The sequence below is a fragment of the Rhodnius prolixus genome, unplaced genomic scaffold, assembly GCF_049639745.1.
Source record: "Rhodnius prolixus isolate KJV_2025 unplaced genomic scaffold, Rpr scaffold_8, whole genome shotgun sequence".
In the NCBI taxonomy this organism is placed as follows: Eukaryota; Metazoa; Arthropoda; class Insecta; order Hemiptera; family Reduviidae; genus Rhodnius; species Rhodnius prolixus.
The window spans coordinates 7,963,459-7,977,264 of NW_027411593.1; the positions used below are offsets into that span (position 1 = coordinate 7,963,459).

Genomic DNA, 13,806 nt, shown 5'->3' on the forward strand with positions numbered 1-13,806 from the left:
ACGATCAACAATAATCAAAACGGAAAATTGCAGCGAATTCCAATTTAAGGTGCCAATATTGGACCTGAAAATAAGCAAACCGGAAATGACTCTTCACTTAATCAGTTTTCTAACACTTTCTTAAAAATTGCTGCTACAATATATATATATATAATATTTTAAACTTGGTATAGTTTTTAGGACTTCTGGGTTTTGCGATTCCTCGCAAATCTTCCATCCTAAGTTTAACAATTTGCGGTCACGAAAACTATATATTCGTATTAAATAATAATGAATCTAGAGAAGGGATTAGCTCAATTGGTGGGTATACGGCAATTCCACCGCGAAGATCATGGTTTCGAATCCAGCTGCTGGTCCCTTAGTAGCTTCTTACAGCTCACCGTCCGGACAGTGTAACAAGAGAATACAGCTTGAAGGCCGGTAATTCACTGAAAAATGGCTCCGGTTACCAATGAACCAATGACGCCAGATGTTGTTTACACGCCTTAAATTAGGGGAGGAAAAAAGGATTTAATAGGGAAGAATGATTTGATGACGCAAACACCAGTAAGAGATAGCTATAATTATGTTGATTAAAATAATGTATGTTATTGTAAGCATTTTTAAGAAATTAAAGCTTTTAAACGAAAGAAGTGGAGCTTAAATTGTGAACTTAACGAAAAGAATTGTGACTTAATGGAAACGTAGAGCAAGTTCTATAAGAGCTGCAGGGCGTTCGTAGCTAAAGAAGGTTGCTAAAGGGGGAATTTTTTTTTTGGTTGCCTACATTGTTGGGACAAATAGTTAAATTGACGGGACACTTCAATGGTATTGATTAATGAAGTAGGATTAACTGAGATTTAGCTTCAACCTAATTAATCACGTTTCTCAATAGAAATCTAAAATGATTAATTGGCTGGGAGATAAACTCGAGATAAGCCCTGTCTGTAATAAAATCAAGGTGTATGTCTTCGATCTAAACAGTTGTTAAGAGTAACCGTCAAATTTAACCCCATTCGGAATGAAGAGGTTGATTTTAGTTAGTCTGTTAGTTCATTTAGTGGTGAAAAGTGAAGGGATATTTCAAGTATTTCCTGACAAGGATGGTGTAGCTGCTGGCAATTATTATGATGACCCATTGTTTCTGACGCCGTACATAGATCGTGGAGAAATAGAGGATGGAAAACAGGCTGCCAAAGTTCCACTGACGGATCAAAATATTGTCAGTTATTCTGGTCTACTGACAGTGAATAGAAAATTCAATTCGAATATTTTCTTTTGGTATTTTCCGGCAGAAATAGAGAATGGTACAGCTCCGTTAGTGGTATGGTTACAAGGTGGACCAGGTGCGTCATCTTTGTACGGACTATTTGAAGAAAACGGTCCATTCTATGTTGATGCTAATAATCAGCTAGTAAAACGTGATTATTATTGGACAAAAAATTTGAACGTACTCTACATAGATAATCCAGTTGGTACTGGTTTCAGTTTTACGAACAGTCCAGCTGGTTACTCTACAAATCAAGTACAAGTTGGGCGAAATCTTTACATAGCTATACGACAATTTCTATATTTATTCCCTGAATTAAAGGACAACGAATTATACATCACTGGTGAATCATATGCTGGTAAATATGTGCCTGCTTTTGCTTATACAATTGATGAACATAATGAACTTGGCGATGAGAGAATCAATCTTAAAGGTATAGCAATTGGCGATGGAATGTGTGATCCAGCCTCGATGTTAAACTATGGCGATTATCTATACCAGATTGGACTAATCGATATGAACACTAGAAGAGAAATGATCAAATTACAGGATATCACGTTGAATTTAATAAATTTAGAAGAATATGAGCTGGCTACCGACACATTAAGACAAATAATTCTCGGAATGGAATCACATCAAAAGTCTATATTTGCCAACAAAACTGGTTTTAGCTATTACTATAATTATATGCATTATAAATACGATAATGCCCATGGAGATGTTGATAAATTTGTGAATACTGATGAAATGAGATCGCTATTGCATGTAGGAAATCTGACATACAATAATGGTGAAAAAGTAAGTCAACATCTTAAAGCAGACATGACTAAAAGTATAAAACCATGGTTTGAAAAATTATTAGAGAAATATCGAGTTGTATTATACAGCGGACAGTTAGACATTATTATAGCATATCCGTTGACTTTAAATTTCATCCGATCATTGAACTGGAGTGGTGCTGAAGAATATAAGACTGCTGAAAGGAAATTGTGGTTTGTGGACAATGAACTGGCTGGTTACACGAAAACTGTTGGAAAATTTACTGAGGTTTTAGTGAGAAATGCAGGTCATATGGTACCAAGTGATCAACCAAAGTGGGCCCTCGATTTAATCCATCGGGTCACCAGCAATGTACCCTTTTAAAATAATCTGTAAGTTGCAATAAAGTTTTTCCTTTTTCTTTATTTATTTTAAAATTTTCCTAATTTAGCAAGGAAAGTTTCGCTATTCTATCAAATTTCCGAAATTATGTTTTGACCAGAATATTTAGAAATGCAAAACTTTATTATGGGGCCCTTTGGTAGGGCTTAAACTGACTGAGATTTAGGTTTTTAGTTTGTATTGTGCCACGGACCGACAGACAAACGTATATAAAACAAGTATTCACTGCGAAAACTCAAAATTAATTACTATCGATAGTTCCTTACAAGAAAGATAAACGAAATTTTGAAAAAAAAAATAATTGTAATAATTTCAGTAAGTGAAAAAGTAGTTCTGAGACATGTGGCAAGGGATAGATGTGGATATAGTACCGGGCGAGGGAAGGATCCTTTTAGAGGGCCTGAAATCTTCTATAGCAGGGATGGCGAACCTTTTTGAGACGTGGGTCAAATTTGGTTCATTTTTTTTTTAGTACTAGCTCTTGGGCCACTAATGCCCATTTGCACAAGAGTTAAGTTAAAAAATTTTAAGCTGAATATTTTCAAAACTAAACATCTTTAAAATTCAGTTGGCTTAACGGAGTAAAACGGGACGAAACAAGTGCTAAGGAAGTCTCTTTTTACAAACATAACTGAACACAACCTTACAAAAGTTGTGTTTTATATGAAGAAAAATCTAAATATGGTTATTTGTTTTGGGTTGTCGATTTTTTTTGTAACAAAATGTGAGTAAAATTATACATTTTATTTGATATTTTGTAAACACTTTTGCTTTATTTCAAATACTACAAAAGCATTTGTCGCAATTTGCGTTTTAGAACTGTAATGATCAAACTAAAGGTTATAGATAGCATTTAAATTGCTTTTGTGTCAATGCGTGATTGAAAAAAATACAGATAGAATATAAATTATCCACACAATTAGAAAATCTAAAATAACCCGCGTAAACAAACAAATGGTTGCCTAGTAATTGTGGGTCAGTGAAAAAGCTTGCGCAGGTCATAGGTTCGCCATAGAGAAGACGATAGTCACTCTCCGGGAAGGTGGTATGCAAAGGTATGTAGGCAGCCTAAGATCTGACAAAAAACAACCTATAACTGTAACAGATTTGAGATGTGCCTAGGGCCCTGAGTAGTAACAAATCCAGCAGGTGAACGTGGTTTCCTTAGGGTGCATTGTTAGCCTAAAAAGGGCACCTGCAGATTCTTGATTGAGAGATGAAGGGAACTCTGTTAACACATCGCCTGACTGTCAGCGCCACCATTATCACCAAGGAAGGAGAACCTGGACCGTAGGGAGAGCTGTTTTGATTCTCCTCGTACCAAGGAGAAAGATGCAGTGAATTTCGCTATAACACGGGTGAAAATTGAGTATAAATGAGAGAATGAGTAGATTTTTAACTACTTCAGTATCTGATAGTACTTGCAGAGGTACTGGAATATATTTTAAATGTAATCTACAGCACATGAAAGCAATTTGTAAAGGTAACGATATGCGTACAAGCTAGGGGGCACATAATAACGTATAACTATTTACATGTTAAATGAAGGGCTGCATTGTGATGAACTGTATACAGGTAAGAGAGCAATGGATCCAGTCCCGTAGACTGGACAGGACTGGAACCGTTAGGGGGGAGGGGCTGATTGATGTGCCCCGGACACCTCTAGAGGCACTACTAGTAATACCTGTACAATATTTTCCTCACACTCTGCACAAACATCTAACCAGTTTATAAAAGCCGCCATCTTGTTAGTTTGTAGAAACAAAAATTTATACACAACCATGTCCCAGAATCTAAGTCAGTGCCCATATCGTCCAGTTCACACTCATATCCCATACATCAGGTTGATGTATGGGATGGCCTAGCCAACCCCATACATATGGGGAGGAAAAAAGTATCATTTTTACAAGGAATAATATTAAACAATGTGTGTGCATCGTGTGATAAAACAAGAACGGAACAACGTGACCTTTTGTTAATTAGAATTTACAGCGCAGCCCGAGTACAGGTGGACAATGATTGATAGGGGGTTTTCTGTTTTTATTTCCAGGGATATGTGTGTCCAGTCTGCCTGGAGATTTCAGTCACACTCACACACACTGAACATTTATATACCATCGATCATCGCCACTGGAGTAGCCTTTACAATTGCCCAAGATGTTTGGATACCCTTGTTATACAACAGCTACTTCAGAATTTTAACCAAGATGCTCTCTCAGTTAACTGAAACATATACTCCTCAAGACTGACCCTAAATGCTATTCCGGAAGTTATTAACCAATTTTTTTTTTTAAATCTGTACATTACAAAGAGAAGTTTATTCACCATATCTCTACTTTAAAATTGCCTCAAATTGAATTCGCTCAGAAAATTCATTCCCACAAACATTTTTAAAAAAATAAAGCAACTTCCAAAAAATTGAAAAATCTTTTCAGCAATGTGATAATTTTCTACATTCTCGGAAATTTAGCAACTCATTTATTTATTTATTTATTTTTTTAAACGATATTGAAGAGATCACAGAATAGATTTTACAGAAACAGAAACACGAGGATAGATAGATAGATAGATAGATAGATAGATAGATAGATAGATAGATAGATAGATAGATAGAGAGAGAGATAGATAGATAGATGGATAGATAGATAATGTTTTTATTCACATATTTACAAAATACACTCAAAATTTCATGTATACGAGTACAAATACACTATAGACAGTGGACATTTGTCCGTCTGCCAAGTTAACCTCATAAAAACCACTGAAAATATTTACTTCTAATTTTAGTATGTATTACTTAATAAATACACTTTTTTTTTCTTTTCTTTTAATGCAACCAAAAATAATAAAACAAAAATAACGTACTTCAGTAGTAAAAAATTCAAGATAAAATCATTAGTGTGAGATTAAAGATAAAATAAATAAACAATTGAAGTGTAAAATAAAATTATCCATTGTATTGTGAGATCAGGAAAGCTCTATACGAGCAAAGTCGGAGAGATAGCACTACTGGCGCGTATCGAGGTTATGTTTAGTTAGTAGCATCTCTTGGAAGAACACACACCAAGTTTCAGCCGGATCGGTCTATTTCTTTGTGTTTGGCATTCGTTTGAATCGAGGAAGACGAGTGATTTTCAAAAAATGGACGAAAAAGAATTTCGTGTGTTGATTAAACACTACTTTATGAAAGGCAAAACGCCTCAGGAGACTAAAGAGAAGCTTGATAAACATTATGGTGACTCTGCACCTTCGATTAGAACAGTTTATAAGTGGTTTCAAAATTTTCGGAGTGGCCATATAGGGCACAAGTGACGCTGAACGTTCTGGACGCCCTGTTGAGGTTACTACTCCAGAAATCATTGATAAAATCCATGATATGTTGATGGATGACAGAAGAGTGAAGGTGCGTGAGATTGCTAGTGCTGTGGGCATCTCGAATGAACGGGTACATAATATTTTGCATCAACATTTGGACCATGACAAAGCTATCCGCAAGATGGGTGCCGCGATTGCTCACGCTTGACCAAAAACGAAATCGTGTGAAGTGTTGCAAGGACGGTTTGCAGCTGTTCCAGAAGAATCCGCAGGACTTTAAGCGTCGTTTCGTCACTGTGGATGAAACATGGATATATCACTACACTCCTGAGACCAAAGAACAATCTAAACAATGGGTTACCAAGGGGGAATCTGCGCCAAAAAAAGGCGAAGACCGTTCCTTCGGCCGGAAAGATTATGGCGACTGTCTTTTGGGATTCGCAAGGAATAATCCTCATCGACTATCTGGAAAAGGGTAAAACTATTACAGGGGCATATTATTCATCGTTATTGGACCGTTTGAAAACCGAGCTGCAAGAAAAACGCCCACGATTGGCCCGCAAAAAAGTTGGAAATAGGGTTCCAACTCGTTTCACATACCCCCTATTCTCCAGACTTGGCTCCCTCGGACTACTATTTGTTCCCCAATATGAAGAAATGGCTGGCGGGAAAAAGATTTTATTCAAACGAGGAGGTGATTGCAGAAACGAATGGCTATTTTTCAGACTTGGACAAATCCTATTATTCGGAAGGGATCAACAAACTAGAGCAGCGTTGGACGAAGTGTATAAGCCTAAAAGGAGACTATTTTGAAAAATAAAAAAAGGTTTACCCCAAAAAATTAAGTAGTTTTTATTTTTGCACGGACTTTTCAAACGACCCTCGTAAATGGAAGCGGTCTGTATGTATGTGTGTAATGGGTACCAGTCGCCCTTTCCGTTAAAAAACTGGTCAATTTTACCTTGTTAAGCCATCTTACCCCTGTACTCCTTCTGGGTACAGGACACACGGCAAGGAAATGGAAAGTACACTCCTCAACACCCAAATTATACATAGTGCAAAGTCGGGAATTTTCATTTCGCTTAAAGTTCAGATCTAACAGCTGGCATCTCACCCGAAACACTACTCTCTTTAGATAGAAACATGAGGATTTCAACACCTTTAGGTATATCCATTATTTTCTGGAAAAGTTCGTTTTTTAGGGAGGGCAGTTCTTGGGGGAGGGGGCAGGCTTCCCTTTCAAGTTACATTTCAATGTAATGTACGTTTTTTTTAAAAAAAAGAAAGCTTAGAAAATTTCGCATAACTAGCCACTGAACTAATACTTTTTCCTTCAGGAAGAACAAGGAAAAAGGACAATTTTTCTTTTGACTTTCCACTCGCTCTATTAACAGTAAATGAAAGCTTTGAAATCGTGCAGGTTTCCGGTTATTTCTTAGTTTTCACTAGAAATATCCAGTTACTGGTTTTCCACCTATACTGTATTACTAAGAACCAAATGAGCCGCTGCATTTTTAAATTTGATGAAAATTATTTGACCTATATGAAACTTAGAAAGGTTAATTAAACTAAAATATTTTTTTGAACCGAACGGAAAAAATCAATGAATGCACAATAAAGGTCATATGTCATGTTTATGCAATATTCGTTCTACATATAAAACCAGGAAAAGATATAAATTACATTTTACATCCTTTGAATTTAACAAGAAGTTTTTGGAATTCAATTTAGTGGTAGAAGTGTGACCTTTTTTTACCCCCCCCCCATCATTATATTCTGGAAGACAATGCAATAAACCCACAGGAATATTTTTTGCAATTCACAAATCGATCTAGCAGGGCAAAGGGAATACATGGAACATATTTTTCTCATCAATCTATTCTCGTTATACTTCGTTCATGCCTTTTGGCAAGGCTTATTTCTGGCTAAGCTTATATCCAGGTCAGGTCATTGGGAGCTAGAAGCTGCAGTGACAATACTTGGTCCAATCATCCTTCTCATATTTACCCATTTCTTGACGTTTACCTCAGCTTAACTTTAGTCTCAGTTTAAACTGACTCTCTCTAGTCACGTTCAAGACAAAGTGAAGATTGGTAAACTGACTACCAAGACTACTTTTCGCTTTACTCGAAGATGATTGTACAGAACAAACTTCTACTCTACAGAAATGGTCATCAGGCCGCCTCTATGCCTTGAGCCTTGCATGTAGCACTAAACTTCAAGGATCTCCCAGACAATACAGAACGAATTCCTCAGACTCTCCTCAACGTAATAAAAACCGACTCACTCCTTGAGACCTCCATCCATAATCCCAGTATACCTCTTCATCCAAAACCTACTAGCTGGAAACTCCTCTCCAATCTAGATTATCATCACTAACCCACTCTGCCGCCTACGATAGTTTCATTTCTCATAGACACAAACCAATTAAAGTTGTCCTTCACTAACTTTCTTTTCTAGCTGTCGGTTTTTATATCCTTATTCCAGGCAAATTTGTATCCTAGTGTTCCTTAAACTGTAATAAACGTTGTAATGTAAATACATTGATACTTCTTTTTTCTATTTCTTTGTAATTAATTGGACATTTTAATATTAATAATAAAGTTATATCAATCTATCTCGACGTTCTAACTTATTTTTAAACATTATCTGTTTCTCATTAGGATATTCAGATCTAGAATGACATGTTGGGGGCCCTCTTAATATGACGTATGCTAATCACTTTTATAATATTAAACAGGACCCCAAGTTAAAAAGCAAATCACTTTAATTAAGAAAATTGTGAAATGAAAATTTTTACTCGAACAGCTTTGGGTTTTTCACAATTTCAACTCTATAATTTTAACGTCATCATTTTTCTAGGAAAAATTTTGTTTATGTTCGTTCTAGGAGAAGGAGAGATGTTGCTATGTGGTAATCCTTTAAATTGGCACTTCAGTGTGTTGTGTATTTTTAGAAGCTGTACACAACGTTAGAAATGCATTTCATACATTCACTTCATAAATTTGGAAGCTATTAACTTTGACATGCGCAGTAAAAGAAAGTTATCATATGAGTGTAAAGTCCAGATAATTCAAGTTGTAGAAGAGGATGATGGGGAAGCCTCATCGTAGTGCTTCCAGGAGGTTTTATTTTGTACTATTGTGGTTAAAAAACGCATCTTTTTAGATGATCAGGCAGTAATGAATCATAAAAAAAGAAAATATTATAATTCCAATAGAGATATTTTACAACCAGTTAAATACGAAATTATTAAATCACACATACTTGTCACATTTTGTTCGTAAAATACAGTTTTATATAAATAAATTAATAAAAAACTGTAGGATTAAATAACAGGCACAAAAAGTCAGTAAAAATATCTTTCTAACTAGAACTATAGTTGGTAAAATACTTCATCAATTCAAATATAAATTTTGGTTGATCAAGTCCACTCATATGGCCAGCATTTCTAACCAAAACATCAGTTAATTTACCAGCGGTTTTCATGTAACCAGCCAACTCATTGTCCACATTCCATTTGGTTCTTTCAGCTTGATTATAAGCTTCCAGCCCGGTCCAGTTTAATGATCGAATGAAACTTACGATTGTTGTATAGACGATTTCTAAATCAAGTTGTCCAGTATGCATCATTATCCTATATTTTTCTACTAAATTTTCAAACCATGGTTTAACTGATTGCATTAAATCATTTCTTAAAGTTGTTGACACCTTATCGCTGGTATTAAATGAGATATTTCCAACATGTAGTTTCTGTCTAGTTCGATTGCTGTTCACAAAATTATCGATACTACCAAATGGATAGTAAAATGTATTATAACGAATGTTGAATAAATTATCGAAGCCTATTTCCTGAAATAAAGTTTTCCTCATTACGTTTACATTATAGTCTAAAGCTTCTACAAATTTTCTTTGTGTTAATAAAGATTGAATATTTTTTATATATTTTTCTAGTTCTTGTTTGAAATTAAAATCGATTAAGCCTAGCTGATAGAAAATATCGGAACGTTCCATGGCAGTAAACGGATCAACAAATCCACTACTAATTGCTAAGCCTTTCAAATTTATTTTCTCATTTTCTCTTAAAGATTTTTCATTTTCATCAATCGTTTGTGCAAGAGCTACCACAAATTTTCCACCATATGAATTGCCAGAGATGTAGAAATCATTTTTCTTGTATTCAGGGAACAATTGATAGAATTGTTTCATAAAGATGTATAGATTTTCACCGATCTGTGCGTCATTCATTGAATAACCATTATCATTATCAGTAAAACTGAAACCAGTACCAATCGGGCTATCAACGTAAATTACGTTGAATATCTGACTCCAATAAATTTCACGTTTTTTTAGCTGGTTACTTTGGTCGATAATGTATGGACCAAATTGGTCGAATACTGTGTACACACCTGAAGCTCCTGGACCTCCTTGTAGCCATATTATCAGTGGTGCTTTATCATGGTTTACCTCAGCCGGGAAGAACCAAAAGTACATATTGGAATTGTGCTCCTTATTCACTGTGAGAAAACCGGAGTAGCTGATGATATTGTTGAGAAAGGGCTGTACTAGGGCTGCTTGTTTAGCCCTTTCTACGTTATTATTTTCAATGTAGGGCGTCAGAAATAGTGGTTCCCCTGGGCCAGCATCTCGTCTAGGAGATCCCATTGGATAACTTTTGTGAGCACTGCTATTAACTATAAATACTGCCAAAATGGCGCACACATTGATAAGGTGTGCTGATAACATTCTTTCTCCCTTTAATGACCGAACACAATCACCACAGTAATTAAGATAAAGAAAAAACTGTTAACTTTAAAACTATAAAGGTACAGAGACACCTTAGACCATCACAGCGCGCCGACTCAGCACTCACTGGCTACCTAGCTACACTCTAAGATCTCTGACTGGGGAAAAAAATAACCTTTTATATATATAACCGCTATTTGCGAGTTAAACAACCTCCAAGACAGTGAGAAGGGGATTCAGAATAACCATTAGCCTACTTGTCACATGTTCAAGGTCAAAAACAGCATTTCCAACAAAAGATTATGTATTCTAATAAAGTCAATATATTCCTTGCATTTTAATGATTCCATAGAAATACAGAATTTTGCATTTCTCACTAATGTAGTCTGTCTTGAGGAATATTCAGCAGTTTATTAATAATAATTATATAAAAAAAAAAAAAAATTATGGATGCAAACGGAATGTAATTTAAGAGCCAGTTTTCCTTATACACGTATCCCCCACCGGAAGTATACTAGCCACACTTGTGACGTCATTTCTCCTAATTGCATTTTAAGATTGTTAAAACATTTACGCAATTTATATATTTCGGTTAAATTGATTAGACGATATGTTTTGTCAATTATCTCTATTAATTTATTTATTTTATTTATTAATTAATTTATGGGCGATTAGTTCAATTATCCCCGATAACTAAAACAAGGAAATTATTATTTTAATTTATTTATTTTTTTAACCTTTTATTGTAATTTACCACTGCAACAGTTGTTGCAACAAGCAAATATGGTGAAAGGGAAAAGAAATTAAAGAAAACCATGAGTGGAGAAGGCACCCAGTGGTGTCACTCCAGTAACGTGCTTTGCTCTCACGAGGCCATCTTCTCTTCAATCTCCTGTTAATGTGGAGGAAGATAGGTGTTCTATGAGAGGGTTAGGATGAGCTGCTGTAGAGTGGAATGAAATTTGAGAAAACGAGTGTTAGCAAGATCTATAATGAAAGGGATTTTGTGAGATCATTATGTATAGTGAGGTTAGAACAGAGCGTTAAGAAGTTTTCGAAGTATTTTTTGGACTGTAATGCCTGGAGGCGTAGTGAGTTGGAACGCTTAGTCGATCCCCTCATACTTCGATGCCGTATGACCAAATAGGTCGCAGGAACAGCAGATATAAGAGCCTTTTGTTATGTAGATTAAGTTTCGAACGTTTGTCTCAAGTAGTCTGGCGAGAAGTTTTGTAGCGTTGGTTAGTTTCTTGTCTTTTCGAGTCTAGTATGGGGGATTCCATGTCAACCGTTTGTCTATGTGCCGTCCAAGGTAGCGTACTTTGTCCACAGCTGGTATTGGAGTTTGGTTCAAGATAATAGGAGGCAGGATTTTCCGTCTGAGAGTAAATACTATAAACTTTGACTTCGTAACGTTGGTTTTGATCAGAGGCGGCTCTAGCTCGTGTAGCGCCCGTGTGCAATGAAACCCTGGCGCCCCCTAGGCCTGACCCCCCCCCCCCCGCGGCTATAACTATTAACTAAGTTATCGCGTTTGATAACTGCCGCCACCGCGCTGGCTGGCCGCTTCTGTCATATCATTTTTGTACCATGATGGTCCAAGACGATGCTCTTAGCTGTCTCAGGGAGCGCCGCGGCGCCCCCTGAGACGGCGGCGCCCGTGTGCATTGCACACCCTGCACTATGGGTTATGCCGCCCCTGGTTTAGATTCTCCATTTAAAATTATAAAATTGCACTTTTTACTGAAAATAAACGTTACTGATCTAATAAAAAGTTATAGTATGAAACATGTGACGATCGGGTTACGAAACAATCTGAGAAAAGTGGAAAATCTTCTGAATAAAGCTAAGTTTTTCTTTTGGTTTTGAAATTTTAGCAATAATTATATCCCTGTTCTTTTTGTTTTGTATTATTCCAAAACAAAACCACTAACAATATTGAAATGATAGTTTTAGAGGGAAGACTACCAATTCTCTTCTTCAAACTCTTCTTAAAAAATTCCCCCAATCAAATTATTCTGGAACGATGTTTCAAATAAAAGTTGTATGAATACAATAAATTTATGCAAAATCCAAAGGTTAGCTGAGGCCCAAAAGAGTAAATTTTCTTAAACGTTCCTACATTTCGTATATTTCTGGTGTCCTTCTTCAGGAACTGGTAGGGAAGATAAAATCTAACTGTAGGTTAACCTTCATAAGTTCCCCGAATCGTCGAACATTTAAAAAAAAAATTATTCTTTTAGGTCCAGGCCATCCATTGAAGTTTGTAATTTATAACCACGTCCAAAAATCCAACATATTCATTAGTCTACAGAAAATCTTTTGAGCTATTTCCGTAAAAGAATTAAAAAAAAAAAAAAGCTACTCAGAAAAATGGAATTTCCGGTAAAGGGATTTTGACCGCCAAGTTACAGACCACTTCCGTTCTGGAATCAAATCTAAATTCAAAGTTTCATCTGTCTGCGATCTTGTATTTTTCCATTTTATACCCCACTTTTCCTGAATTAGACAACTCTAACGACCTGTCTCCAGTGGAGACTAGATTAAGCCAACAATATTCACCAACTAAATACACAACCGCCTCCGGATAGTTACTGCCCCCAAACTCAGCCAACTATACACCAGGGAACATGGTTAATATTATTTAGTAATTTGATATTATTTAGTGTTCAAATTTAGATTTATGGTAATTAATTGTATTTGATAAATGACAAATAATCTTAATTATATTCACATTAGCATTTGATTAATGAATGGAATTGTTGATTAAATAGGACAGAGGACAGATATACCACTGCCCCCATGGGGGGGACGGGATCTACATATCAATATGTCGTAAATAATTAAATCAGCTGATTTTAATGAATTTTACATAATTACCAATTACTTCTCCTAATTGTATGACTGAAATACATCGTATAAATAAGTTCTGAAAGTTTCCGGTTTTAGATACTCGTATTTTCTTTGCCAATCTTCTGACTAGACTGCATGATAAATGTTCCAAAAAGGTACTTAGGAAACTAAAGCTAACTTTACATCTTTATTGGTATCGCAGACTAAAGCTGTTTCGATACAAAGAAAAAAAGAATTCCATTTGTCACTGGAGAGGGAAAATCATCGTATAAGACAAACCTCGGAGGAGGAAGTACAGTGCAAAATACTTCTGCTGAAGTTCATCATAGTCACAGTTATCAATTCTGTACATTCTCCAACAATCTTACTTAGAATACAGTGGATAGACGTCCAGAAGCATACATCAATTGCTCAAAAAACAGTAAGAAACAAACTCCGTTGGTATTTAGAAAATATCTGGTTACGGAGCTGCAAGATATAGC

General features: G+C 35.8%; 3 protein-coding genes across 4 annotated transcripts in view; 1 reads left to right on the forward strand and 2 right to left on the reverse strand.

Annotated features, from left to right (window-relative positions):
- The window catches only part of LOC141450799 (ras-GEF domain-containing family member 1B-like), a 450,679-nt gene that overhangs the window by 125,607 nt on the left and 311,266 nt on the right, over window positions 1–13,806 (reverse strand). The window lies entirely within an intron of this gene.
- Window positions 941–2,433, forward strand: LOC141450802 (venom serine carboxypeptidase-like). The gene has a single exon (XM_074121610.1). It carries the CDS (start codon window positions 1,001–1,003, stop codon window positions 2,390–2,392), a length of 1,392 nt encoding a protein of 463 aa, XP_073977711.1. The 5' UTR covers window positions 941–1,000; the 3' UTR covers window positions 2,393–2,433.
- LOC141450803 (venom serine carboxypeptidase-like) lies at window positions 8,909–10,637 on the reverse strand. The gene has a single exon (XM_074121611.1). The coding sequence runs from the start codon at window positions 10,469–10,471 to the stop codon at window positions 9,092–9,094; it is 1,380 nt and encodes a 459-aa protein (XP_073977712.1). The 5' UTR covers window positions 10,472–10,637; the 3' UTR covers window positions 8,909–9,091.